Source organism: Centropristis striata, chromosome 22, assembly GCF_030273125.1.
Source record: "Centropristis striata isolate RG_2023a ecotype Rhode Island chromosome 22, C.striata_1.0, whole genome shotgun sequence".
In the NCBI taxonomy this organism is placed as follows: Eukaryota; Metazoa; Chordata; class Actinopteri; order Perciformes; family Serranidae; genus Centropristis; species Centropristis striata.
The window spans coordinates 12672314-12686519 of record NC_081538.1 but is presented as its reverse complement, the minus strand read 5'-3'; the positions used below and the strand labels follow the sequence as shown (position 1 = coordinate 12686519).

The following is a 14206-nucleotide window of genomic DNA, read 5'->3' as shown; positions in this document are numbered from 1 at the left end:
ATAATAATAATAATAATAATAATAATAATAATAATAATAATAATAATAATAATAATAATAATAATAATAATTAGGGCCAGGACTTGATAAAAAAAAATCTAATTAATTAGAGGCTTTGTAATTAATTAGTCGAAATTAATCGCATTTTAATCGCATATGAATATTTGACCTGAGAACAGTGAGAAGTAATTTTTTTCACATGGATTTTTAGTATACCATTAAATAATGACTGAATACATAAGCTTAAGCAACAAAAATATTGTTTATTTTTGTTCAAGTCCAACAGACCAGTGTCATTTTTGCCATTAAGTGTAGCGATAGCATATTTAGAAATATAGTACATTTCATAAATTCAGGTAGCCTATAGGTAGGTAGACCTTCTGTAAACTATAATACTTCGTTTTTTTAAGTAAAACACAAGCTAGCACGCTAGCTACCACACTAGCCGATAGCTGCTATGTTTTGCATTGAGGTGATGCTTGAGGCTCGATGTGCTGCGGTGTTATGTGAATTCCTTGTTGCATAGCAACACAACCATGCTCTTATCGACGCTTCCATCCGTTGTTTTTTTTGTAACAAAATGTCTCATCATCCACGGGGCCAACCAAAGCGCTCTCATCAGCTTCTTCCTTCATGTTCACTGTGGTTTGTTGTTGTCTGAACTCATCAACGCTAGTTGGTGCTCCAGTATAATCGGTCCGCCTGAAACTCATCCAGTGAGAAACGTTCCGCGGTGCAAAAATAAGTGCGATTAAAATGCGTCAATTTTTTTAACACGTTAATTTTTGTGTAACAGTTGAGCAGTGCTGTGTTCCAATACCCATACTTCGCGTACTTAGTATACTTAGTTTGAGTACGCAGGGTGTTCTGATTCCGATCGCGTTGAAAAGAAGTGTACTTAAAGGACCCGGATGGTGCCCTCATAATGGTCAAAACGCTGTATGTGCAACGATGTACATTTTACGCCCTCAACGGCCCTCAATCTTGTCTACGTAGCGGAAGAGGCGGAGCCAGTCAGAGCCGCTCAGCTCGAAAAAATGTTTTTAATGCCGGCTGAAATGAATTGCTGCCTTAATGGAGCCATATTGCAGGATTGTAGAAGTAAACTAGCGATTAAACAACACAAAGAGACATCGGAACACAGCTCATATTTTGCTTTTTCCATCTTAGAAACATCAGTAAACTGAGATCTGTAGTTTCAAAAGCTGAACTCAAGAAGCTCATACATGCATTTATCTCATCTCGTATTGATTTCTGTAACTCACTTTTCTCCTCACTAAGTATGTCCGCTCTTGACCGCCTTCAGTCAATTCAGAATGCCGCCGCAAGATTACTCAGTGGTTCAAACAAACGCTCCCACATCAGCCCTGTCCTGAAGTCTCTTCACTGGCTCCCTGTTGCATACAGGATTCACTTTAAAATTCTTACACTCACATATAGAGCATTGCATTGTCAGGCTCCCCTATATATTATTGAACTACTTCATCCATATCTGTCAGCTCGATCTCTTAGGTCAAACACATCATCTGTCTGTACCACGTACCCGTCTAGAAACACCTGCTGATCATTTAAATATGTGGCACCCAAACTTTGGAAATCTCTACCTCTCCCCCTATGGTCTGCTATTTCTGTGGACTCTTTTAAAAATCACCTTAAGACCAGATATCTTTTTAGACAGGCATTTGGATGACCACCATGCATTGTACATATTATTTTATAATTTTTATGTTTCATTGTGTTTTAATTGTGTTTTAACTGTGTTTTAGTTATATTATTTTTCCCTATCTTATTCCTTTATTTTTATTTTTTATCTTCTGTAAAGCACTTTGTGATTTTATCTGTGAAAAGTGCTATATAAATAAACTTTATTTCCTTCCTTACTTCTTTTTGCAACCAGTGGAGTCGCAGGAATGCAGGTTTAAGTCACTTCTGCATTCGTTTCAGTTTAATTTTCACTTCCATCACACTATCCACAAGGTTCAGCATCATATCAAATATCAAAATTATAAATATTTTTTTCTATTGATAAAATAAACTAATTTCCCTAGGCTATATGAAGTATAATCACAGTTGCTTAACACAGTAAATTGATGTACAACTTCTACTCACCCGCTTCAATATTTAAATTCTTCTGAAAAGAAAAAAAAGTGACATGGTTTATTCCATAAACCAATATCTCCAGTGAATGTACAGTGTAATATGAAGTGGAGGTCACGTCAGTCAAACTGTTTCGATGGGGCGGGATCTTTTCGTCTTGGTGCGTAGCAGCCAATCGGCGTGCGCGTCAACATCAGAACCCGGAAGAAGGAAGCTGAAACTAAAAAGAGCGCCTTGATTAAAAGTGGAGACGTTACTGAAGGTAAGATATCATAACTTCACTCACGGTATGTAGCCATAGAAATACTTTTAATGTTCATATCGGAGAATGTTTATAACCCGAAGCGACATTATTGTAATACATATCGACATCGTACTTTTTGTAGTTGAAATGTTACAAAGGTGCCTTATATCGCTTTTTTCATAGTAGTCTAACATTCAGGCGATACTAAACTTTTGACAAAACGTCATACCGACGTTACATAAATGATACAAAAGTTTATGTTATGTTTATGTGTTGTTTCACAGAGTCGCAGCTGTAATATGCAGGTTGTGGTGACTTAACCCAGTTTGAATGACAAAACAAGCGTAGAAAGCCGCAAACGTGCAAAAGTGAAAAAACAAATCACAGTTTGCATTATTCACTTTAGCTCTTTAGCTTTTCAGAGTTTGGTCTCAAAAATCCCAATAAATCTCAACTGTGGTCATATCTCTGACAAAAGAAACAAGAGTACGGATTTACACATTAAGGAAAGAAGGATACACAAAGTCTAAGCAATAAAAACACAAAGACCTGATCTAGTCAAATGTGTTCTAAGTGACTCGTGATATAACAATCACGTTTATTTTGTTGGAAAGTACAGCAATGAAACTATGATGTTTTTTGTACAAAATTGATTTTGCTTCCAAACTTTTGGCCTGTAGTGTATATATATTGAAACCTGAGAATATATATTAAAATTCTGAGAATATAAATAGAAACCTGAGAATATATATAGAAACCTGAGAATATATCTAGGAACCTGAGAATATATATAGAAACCTGAGAATATATCTAGGAACCTGAGAATATATATAGAAACCTGAGAATATATATTAAAACCTGAGAATATATATTAAAACCTTGGGGGCAAGTAAGCTGCAAAATGTTACGCCTGTTGTGGCATTTTAATCAGGTGATCCTTATTTTTGGAGTGGAGACCAAGTAGACAAGCTGCGTTCTAGTTGTGTGTGCTGAGATTAAAAAAAAAAAATATATATATATATATATATATATATATATCTTGTGTGGAAGTAAGCCTGAAGTAAATATACAAGGTGCACTGTGTCAGCTTAAATAAACACAACAAAATGACATATTTTTGTGTACTATACTACAGACAATAGCTGTGTCCCAATGTTAAGGATCCTTCCTTGGTAGGATCCTTCCTTCAGAGTCGGGTCCTCCGAAGGCAAGGCAAGAGTCCTTCCTTTGACTGGTGTAATGCACAAATGGGACAGCCTTCGGAGTGTGCAGCTGTGCGTCATTGCGTAATTGGACGTCCTGCTTAACTTCAGCGCCGCTCTCGGACCTTTGGCTAAGATCAAGTGTAGTATCTGTTCTTATCAGTTTAATAAAAAAAAATAAAAAAAATTCAGCGCCGCAATTTCAAAATCAGTTCACGACATGAATGTGTCTCTGGCATCAGCACTCTGACACATATTTGTGAAAATGGAAGAAGATGCTTTAAGGTTGAATCTCCACGATTTATCAAGTAAAAACCATAAAGTGGATTAAACCTGAATATTTAACTGATCCTGGCTGAATTCGGCCGCTACTTAGTGTCATGAATGCAGCGGCGCATAATTCATCATGGAAATATATTCTGTGATTTTTTATTTTTTATTTTACAGTACAGTACAATAACAGTTATTTATAAATAACAATAACGGATAATAGCGGACTTTCGGTCCCTGTAAACACAATAAAGAAATGTATAACTTTCTGAATGGCACAGTTGCACATAGTACATCATCATCGGACACATATAAATTAATAAACAATAACTTTAGCGACTGAGACGGCATTAATTAACTTAACCGGCAATGTATCAAGATGACGTTTATTAGGCTATCTTTAGACAAATATTCTGGCATTTGTTTATGTTTATGTTTTTGCTTGACTTTGAACACACGTTTTGTAAGTTATGTGACAACATTCAGTGTAAACTGTAAATACTTATTTAAATGCATATTGCGCCGCTAGCGTCGCTGTTTCTACGCTCGCCATTTTTAAATCTCCCGGTAGACCGGTGTGCGCAATGCTTTATGGGTAATGGGAGCGCACGGAGGATACACACATGCATCCTTGGAATTTGGGCAGAAGAAGGACTCTGTCCTCCGGAGCATCCTCGACATTGGGACAGTCCTTCGGCGGATGTCGATGACGTGGCATCCTTCAAATCCAGCCGTTTGAGCATCATTCCTTGACATTGGGACACAGCCTATATGTCACAGTAAACCTCAGGGTGGTTCCTACCATTTTAAGGCCTAGGTGCAGCACCCAAGCCTTTTGGGAAATGCCCCAGCCAAATCAATGTAAAATAAATGTGGAAAGCACCATGAAAGAGCAAAATAATTAAATGTTCATTCCCAAATGTAATGGTTGTAGTCCCCAGTAAACTTTAGTTAAACTTTAATTTTGCCTTTAGGCGTTATGGGTGCGGTATATGATCTACCATTTACAAATTTAGTTATTGGTAATAATAATTAGAGCTGCAACAATTATTCGATTAATTGAACCATAATTGATTATTAAATTAATCGTCAACTATTTTGATAATCGAATAATTGGTTTGACAATAAGTCCAAATTCTCTGATTTCATCTTCTTCAATGTGAATATTTCTGGTTTCTTTGTTCCTTTTATGACAGGGATGGGCAACTTAAATGCTGGAGGGGGCCACAATTTTTCATAGACACTACCACAGGGCCACATATAGGACCGTGCACTTAACTAGATATAATGAAACTGCTATTTTAAATATGTTTACAGTGCAGTAACTTAACATATTTCATGCTCAAATGGTTTGAAGCAAATAACAAACAACCACAAAGGAAGATTTCTTTTCCTTTCCAATAGATCATTTACAGCAGTTTTTTGTCACTTCTTCACCACTGCAAACCTGTTTTTTAAGAGGCTGACTGATTGTAGATTTTCAAAACAGATTCTAATAACTTGAGAATAAGATGTTATTGTATTCTGGTATTTGTTAACGAGGGAAATGTTTTTGGCAAGATTCCTCAGATTTGGTTTAGTAGGAGCTGTGTTAAAGATATATATATCTCTACATATATATCTCTATACATATAAGAGTAAGATATTTTACAGTTTAAACAATCACCTATCAAAACAAAACAATGATTTTTTTTTTTTTTACAGTAAACTTCACTGAAAGTTATGTTAAGTATGAAAAAAAAATAGTGATTTCTTTTTTTTCAGTGCAAGAACAGCAGACCAACATTAATGCAAGAAGTGATTTTGTGCATTTTTACACAGTGCTTTTAAGATTTCATGCTCAAATGCATGTAGTTGTACTGAGGGCCACTTCAAGTGAGGGTGCAGGCCGTATGTGGCCCCCAGGCCTCCAGTTGCCCATCTCTGCATTATGACAATAAACTTTGTATCTCATTGGTTTGTGGACAAAACAAGAGATTTGAGGACGTCATCTTGTGCTTTGGGAAACACTGATTGATATTTTTTATACATTTTATTGACCAAACAACTAATCAATTTATTGTTTAAATAATCAACAGATTAATCGATAACGAAAATAATCGTTAGTTGCAGCCCTAACAATAATAATCCAAAATGATGTGAAATTGCATTTTTTTTTTTTAAATTAAGCCAGTTTGTTGAGTTAAGGTACACAAAGAGGCAGCAGTGTTTCCAGCTCCATGCTAAAGTGAAGAGGTGTATTGTTGGATAGCACTCTACTGTGGTTCAGCTCATCATCAGTCACCGTGAGGCTCATCATGTGAGTGTCTCCCAGTGGGAGAGGTGTACCTTGGTTAGCATTGATCAGGCCCTCTTGTTTACAGTGCAGGGCTCCTCAGGGACAGTCCAGGGGTTAATTGCTGCTAAAGCTCTGCTCTCTGCCCACTCCTCGCTCTGCTAATACAAAGGAGATGACACTAATGAGGGAATGCAGGGAGGACAGTGCTCCTCATGGCTGTAGGTCAGCTGGGGGAGGGCTTGATGATTACCACAACTGGTTAAGGGACAGACCCATGTTTGAAAGACACTGCCTTTGTTATTTTTGCAAGAAGTAGATAGCATTTGGCAGTGGCTGGTACCAATTTCCAAAGCTGGTAGGACTCTCTCTAGTTATTTAACCCCTGAGCGACCTGTCCTCTTTTATAAAGAACGTGGACTTTTAGGGGGAGAAAGCAGGTCAACAGCAGATCTCACATAGAAGTGGTGTACATCATCTGAAAGCTGGGAACCTAAATATTAATTTGAGATGCAGCTCAGATAGGGCTGGGCGATATGGACCAAAAGTCATACCCCGATATATTTAAGCTGAATATCCATATAAGATATATATCCCGATATTTTTATCGCAAAGTGAGAGCAAATGTTCAGTCAAAGTCAAATATAACATGTCACAAGTAGTTATATTGAAACCGTTTATTTAAGTGAACATAAATATTGTATAACAACAGGAGTACCTTTTTAAAAAAAAAATCAAAGCTCCATAAAGTGCACATTTAAATAAAAACATATCTTAAATAAAAATAGCCTATGAAATAAAATAGGCCAATCTTTTTTAAATACATATATTTATATGAGAAAAGAATAACAAACATTACAAAAGAACTAAATATGACAAAAATAAAAGAAAACGGCAGCATTTATATATAAAGAAAGAAAACAAAGTTGAACTATGTTGATATATGCAATATGGTCTAATTCCATATCACATTTAAAAATAAATTTATACGTATAATACGTAATATTATTACGTTCTGTTAATTTTTACATGTTGCATTTACATGTTGTTTTTATCCTATTTTCCTGAGTATCGGTATCAAGTTGAAAATTGTAGTATCGTGACAACCCTACTAGGAAGTGATTCTTATTGAGTTATTAAGAATTGACCCGTTTGTAATTTTGGACCGTTGTTGATATAATGCTCTGTTTATCATTCACGTTTCAAGATGGCTGACTGTAAACCTGGCCTGGTTTTATATTTTGTGTCTCTGCAGTGTCCCCCTCGCCGCTGTGACAATGACTTTCTCCCCTCCTCCATCCGGTCCACTCGGGGGCACCAGCATCCAGGAGCAGCGGGACCGCTGGGAGAGAAAACGCACCCGGACAGCCAAAGAGTTAGTGCAGACAGAACAACGCTACTGCCAACAGCTGGAGCTGGTCACCACTGTACGTACTGGCCACACACCACTTCTCATGACCATGAAGGAATCTATCAACTATCACTACCAAATCTAAAAACCGGGACACTAACCAAAGCCATCTGCATGGCTAGATACCACTACAGGGGAGAGTTGGGTTGATTTTAGATTTTGCCGGCCCTGTTTGATTTCATGTGAAGCAGCTGAACTGGAATTTGTCATGATTAAACGTTTTGGCATATTAAAAAGTAGCCTACATCATAGGGCTGGGCGATATGGACCAAAAGTCATATCCTGATATATTTAGCCTGAATTTCGATATACGATATATATCCCGATATTTTTATCGCAAAGTGAGAGCAAATGTTCAGTCAAAGCCAAATATGACATGTCAAAAGTAGTTTTATTGAAACTATTTATTTAAGTGAACATAAATACTGTATAACAACAGGAATACCTTTTTTTTCTTTTTAAATCAAAGCTTCATAAAGTATATATTTAAAAAAATATATATCTTAAATAAAAATAGCCTATGAAATAAAATAGGCCAACTCTTTTCTGAAATTCATATATTTATATGAGAAAAGAATAATGAACATTACAAAAGAACTAAATATGACAAACCCTAGTAAGGGCAGCATTTACATACTAGAAAATTTCCTCTGGGGAAATTCTGAAAGGGCCACGGGGGCTACTGCCGATGTGTGTACACTATGATGAGATTCTTCAGAGATTTCAAACAATTAATACTAGTAATGTTAATACTATATAATATACAAGGAGCACACCTACAACAAGCATTCCTTTTCAAGTATTTATTTATACAGCAACCTATGACCTTTAACGTCAATGTGTGTGTGTGTGTGTGTGTGTGTGTGTGTGTGTGTGTGTGTGTGTGTGTGTGTGTGTGTGTGTGTGTGTGTGTGTGTGTGTGTGTGTGTGTGTGTGTGTGTGTGTGTGTGTGTGTGTGTGTGTGTGTGTGTGTGTGTGTGTGTGTGTGTGTGTGTGTGTGTAACGTGTATTTGGAGGAGTGTGCGCAACAAAAATCACATAAAGTTACCTATTAATATATTTCTCCTATGCAGTCATAAAAATTATTATATTTCCCTTTCCAGTTATTAACACATGTTGAATTCTGTTACTGGTAGTCTCCAACATTGTCACTAGAATGACATTCTAGTGTGACTTTGGCCTACATTATCAAATATACAACTATACCAATATGAATACTGAGAGGACAATACATAGAGCAAACAAAAAAAGCAGTTATTGGTCTAACTCAACATTGTTACTTTATTGTAACAGACATACCATTTTTACTTTTGGACATTTCCAATATGATGGGAGGAGGAGAGCAGCGATTGGCTCAGGGCAGCCTTGTTTGACATATTCTGCAGGAATAGAGCCTTATAACTAAGAAATATTTTTACGGTCACTATTGTGACCGGTGCGATCAAAATTGGTCAACATCGTCACACGTGATCGATTGGTTCTGAACGGTAATCGGATCGGTGAGGCTTTAGGTGATTGGTGATATATCGGTCCCAAAAAACCTGATCGGATCATCTCTAAAATGCACTCTTACTGTATGTTCCACATTAACAGACTCAAGGTGGCGTCTATGCTTCTCCTCCCTGTGGAGAGAACAGACTTTTTTTACCCACCACTGCAGCCTCATTTCTACACAATTACTCACCCTCCACCCGTTCACTCCAATTAGGAGTCATTTTAGGCCTAATGCACATTCAATTTGCTAATCCCATTTTCACTTCAAATGACTTGAGACCAGCCCAGCTGTCGCTTTATTGTGAGTGCTGTGGTACAACAACATCCCTCTGTACTTGTGCTTTATATGAGCCATGCAGATATACAGTACCATTTAATGTTAACAGTCAGTCTGGCCTGTAGGCCATATAACTACCACCCTTAAAGTTAGTATATATTTTATGCAGATGCTGAGTGTATGTCCCTCTGCTCTCTTGTTTCTTCCAGTACTTTGTGGAGATCTTGAAGGCCAAAGGAACCCTGAAGCAGGACATTAGAGAAAGCATCTTTAGTTCAATTAAAGCCATTCATTCAGTAAACCAGTAAGTATCCTCTGAATAATTTACACAATATCTATGGGATTTTATGATGACAATTAGTTGTTTGTGCCTTGCTTAAGAATGCAGTCCAGATAAACTCTTAGTTTACCAAAGCATCATCCTTATCTGCACCATTAGCAGGATATTGTGTTGCAGTGTAGATGTTTTCTCTTCCCTGATGGACACATTAATGCATATCAGGTATAATTACTCCAGGTGATATCACAAGTAAAGAGCATTATTGTTACCATAGAAAACGCCTGACACCTCATTGCCTACATGGCAGAGTGGCCGTTTGAAAGACGGAGCTGAGAGAAGCTGATCTCACCTCATGTCTCAAAAACTAAAATCTACAAATGCACTTGAAAGACTTCAAAAAGTTTGGTTGTATCAATAAAAGACTGCTGTTTGAAGTTAGTACATGTGTACATGCTAAGGCACTGCTTTCAGCTATGCTATCTATAAATCAATAAAGTAGAAAAATACAGCTCATGATGTGCTTTTGAAAGCTGATACCAAAAAAATATTGTTTTTATTACTTCCACCATGCAGGTCATGGTTTCAGCTCAGTTTGTTGGTCTTCTTAACAAGATTATGGAAAAACGACCAACACAAATTCTCATGAAACTTGGTGAAAGGGTGCAACATGTAATATAGGCCAAAGAAGAAATCATTCAATTCTGGGCAGGATCCAAATCTAAGAGTGGATACACAAATTATTTTTCACTTTCATTAATATGGCGTATTTGGGCATTTGCATGCATGTGGTTTTCAGGGATTTCTGTGCCATTATAAAGCATTAAAATGCTGCTATGAGCGCCCCTTAAACTGAATGTACCGTATTTCCTCAAATAGTAGCCGGGGCTTCTATTAATAACAAATCAGTTTGGGACCCGGCTAATAATAGGGGCTGGCTATTATTTGAAGGAGGCTTTTATTAAAAAAATAAAATCAGAGCAGCTCTGACCGGCACTTTTGAGTGTTTTACACAGCGCATTGTAGCCAGTTACCCGGATGTCAGCCATGTTGGAAGTACTGGGATGTAAACAAACAATGAACAGCACGCTGAATGTTCATTTTAAGCAGGATTTAAAATGTCTAAACTACTAAAAAGCCCAGAAGAATGTGCGTAAACGGCTCGACTTTACAGAGAATGACTAGGACAGCGTGAGAAACAACCATATTTACCTACAGTACTAACTTGTGTGGCCAAACTTCAAAATGCAGGTGTTGTGTGGAAATCTGTTACCCGTCAAATGATGTTTCCTGAATGATGTTCTCCGTAGCATCACCTCCGTGATTGGAGTTAGGATTTAAGTTTAAGGTTAGGCCTTGTCGAGAGAACTGTTTGGGGTTAAGGTAAACTTGGGGTCATGTTAACAACTTAAAGGAGGAACTGGTTGGGGTCAGGGGTCAGGTTGTTGCAGGTTAAGGTAAGGGCTACACATATCGATGGGGGAACAGACTTTGACATAACACCGGTAAGACACCGGTTTATAAAAGAGGCCGGCTTTTATTTTTTTTTTATCATTGTGTTTTATTCTATTGTTATATGGACCACCCCTGTGTCCGAAATAAAGTGTTGATTGATTGATTGATTGATTGATTGATTGATTGATTGATTGATATTTGCTAATAATTGTTTTTACACCCGGTTACTAAATGAGGCCGGCCATTAATAGGGGCCTGGCTTTAAATTGAGGAAACACGGTATGTAAAATCATCCAAAGCATCCAAACTAACCAAATGACTTTGACCAGATCTAGTGGTGGTACCAACATGTTGGTTACACACTCAAGCCTGATTTCCACTGGACGCGGAACGGCTGCGCTGCGGTCGCCGTTGCTGATCTCTGCCACTCTAATCAATTTCCACCGGGCGCGCCGCGTAACGTCTCGGCAGCGTCCCAGCCGCAGTTGTCCGCTCTGCAGCGCGATCAATCCGTAGCATTTCTATTTTCTCCGCGAGCCGTTGCTAAACTGCATCAAGCTCAACAGAGCAGATTGCACCAGACAGAAAATCTGACACAGAATCAACGTTGGACACTTCCGCCCCCTTTCAAAATAAAACAAAATACGCAGTTCATGCAGCCTAAAACTACTTCACATCAACATTATGTTATGACCGGGGGCACCAGATCAGTAAGTGGAACAGCATCAATCATTTATACCACATTTGTGTACAAAAAGTTGGAACTGTAGAGCAGATCATAGATTAAAAAAAACACCCAAAAGGCTCAAAGAAACTTGCTTAAACAGTCCACTGGGGATCGTCTACAACATGGGTCTCAAACTCAAATTACCAGGGAGCCACTCGAGGCAGTATCAAAATTACCAAAAAAGACACAAAATGACCATAAAAAGGCACAAAATGACCATAAAAAGACACAAAAATACTAAAAAAAAAGACACAAAATGACCAAAAAAGACACAGAATACTAAAAAAGAAACAAAATGACCAAAAAAAACACAGAATACTAAAAAAGACACAAAATGACCAAAAAAGACACAAAATTACAAAAAAAGACACAAAATGACTGAAAAAAGACACGGTAAAGTGCCATTTATATAAAACTCCCATTAAACTTTCATATCAAGGTTGGGGCCACAAAATATCGCCACGAGGGCCGCAACTTGCCCGCGGGCCGCGAGTTTGAGACCCATAGTCTGCAACCATTAGATCTGGTAAAAGTAATTTAGTTAGTTTTGATGCTCTCCACATTGATTTAACATTAAATCAGTTTAGGTGCTGTGCCTAAGCCTTACAATGGTTGGTAAAACCCTGATGTGGACAGTCAGAATCTTAATTTGAGGAACCTATCAGATTTCTGAACACAATTTAATGGAAAAAACATACACAGCTCAGTATCAGACTGCACAGCTTGACACAGTGTGGAGTGAGTAGTGGGGATACCTTTGATTGGGAGTTCCATTTCCAGACTAAATAATGAGTGGTGTGGGTTCCCTCAGGCTCTCATCCTCTGCAGACTGACAGGCTTTCTTGTTGAGGGTGCTACAATGAAGATTGAAGTATGAATTACACAGTCTGATGTATTGGATAAATGGTTCCGCAGTTCCCATACATCTTCATTATGAGACAATTATTGAATCAATGGTTGAAACATAATGGCAAGCACTCCATTTAAAAAATGGTCCATGGAGAGACAGTGTGTTAGCGCTAGACTGATCTACCACTGTTCAGTGATTGATTATAGATTTTCCCATATTCTTTTCACTTTCTTTCACTCTGATATTTGGTATACAATGAATATCTGTGTGACAGTGCCAAGAATAATTGATAATAACAGTGGTGATAATTGGCTCTCATAGATGGATATGTGGGTGACTTTCTCATCTATGAAACACCATATTACATACTTTAAGTCTCAATGTATTAAACAGGCTCACTGTAATCAAGGGGCATGTTGTAAAAGGCGTGCTGCCGTGACTGTCTCAGTCTAACTGAGGACTGGGTGTCAAACCCAGCAAAATATTTGTATGGTGATTCCGTATCACCACATATCTGATGTACGGTCACATTCATAATCGGTTTTATAGTCTTTGATCAGATAGTTCCTGATTATTGCTGGGCTTACACCAAAAGATTTCCACAGTCCCAGACTAAAAAACGTAAAGTCTTTAGTAAATCTAGGAGTTTTGCTGGAGTCACGGCGCTCCCGTCATCTCCATGGTTAAGTTTAAGGTAGTAATCTGCTCTGTTTCATATCAGTCTTTTCCTAGACTTGGTTTGGATCATATCAAACGTGTTTGATATTATCTCAAGTCTCAGTGACGTAACACAATCAACAACCAATAGATGAGTGGGGGAAAGGTCCCCGGTTCCAGACCGGCTAGTAAAACCACTTCCACAGGAAAAAGGAACATCACAATAATGCCTCAATAAAAATATAGTGATGTCATATATTTAGATTTTTGGGGGCGATGTTTCTTAGTAAAGAGAACTGTAAGGAGACCCAGTTAAAATGTATAAATAAATGTATACATAAATAAGTAATAAATAATTAATGTATGATGAACTAAATGAAAGTTGATAGGTAGTAGCTGATAAATATAATTATTCAATTAAACACATAATTAAATAGGACATGAATGTATATCATGAATTCATGACTAAATGTTCCTTTCCTTTATTCTTCCTTTTATCTATTTTTACTGTAAAATAGTCAACTTTTCATGTGATAAAAACAGAAACCCTTTCAGCTTTGTGAGGGGCAACACAAACCACTGAGTCACACTAAAGCAGCTGGAGCCAAAAGCTGCTTCTCCTCCATTTGTAAGTTTTTACTAAGAGCATGATGGGAAAAAAATGCATGGTAGGAAAAGAATGCTAAAAGAATCTAGTTGTAGTCTTGTAAATAGTGACCCTGCAAGATTCACAGTCTTTGTAGAATCTCAGTGTGATGCTAGACTGGGACTAAACACTCTAAGCACTTGTCTTTAGATGTGAGCAGGTGTGAGCTGATAGTTTTCCAGGAATATTTTCCAAATCTTTTCAAAAGTCCTCTGGTGTATAGGTAGCATTAAGTGGTAGCAAAAAGTTTGTAGTTTTAGACAAAGAAGTTCTTGTACGTTTGCTTGTATATAGACAAGGCTTTTGTTTTGGCATCAAAACAGA

The 14206-nt window shown here is 37.5% G+C and overlaps 1 protein-coding gene and 1 non-coding gene across 3 annotated transcripts in view; both read left to right on the top strand.

Moving 5' to 3' along the window:
- The first annotated feature begins 2336 nt into the window (after positions 1-2336).
- arhgef39 (Rho guanine nucleotide exchange factor (GEF) 39) overlaps positions 2337-14206 on the top strand; it is an 82116-nt gene continuing 70246 nt past the window's right edge. The window contains exons 1-3 of one of the 2 annotated variants that reach the window (XM_059326303.1): positions 2337-2359; positions 7344-7515; positions 9480-9574. In XM_059326303.1, the coding sequence (XP_059182286.1) occupies positions 7366-7515; positions 9480-9574 (245 nt within the window). In that variant the 5' untranslated portion in view covers positions 2337-2359; positions 7344-7365. Of the gene's footprint in view, positions 2360-7301; positions 7516-9479; positions 9575-14206 lie in introns of those variants that run through there. The other variant, XM_059326304.1, reaches the window with a different exon arrangement.
- On the top strand, positions 3653-3839 carry LOC131961194 (U2 spliceosomal RNA). The gene has a single exon (XR_009389855.1). It is a non-coding gene; the product is annotated as a U2 spliceosomal RNA (small nuclear RNA).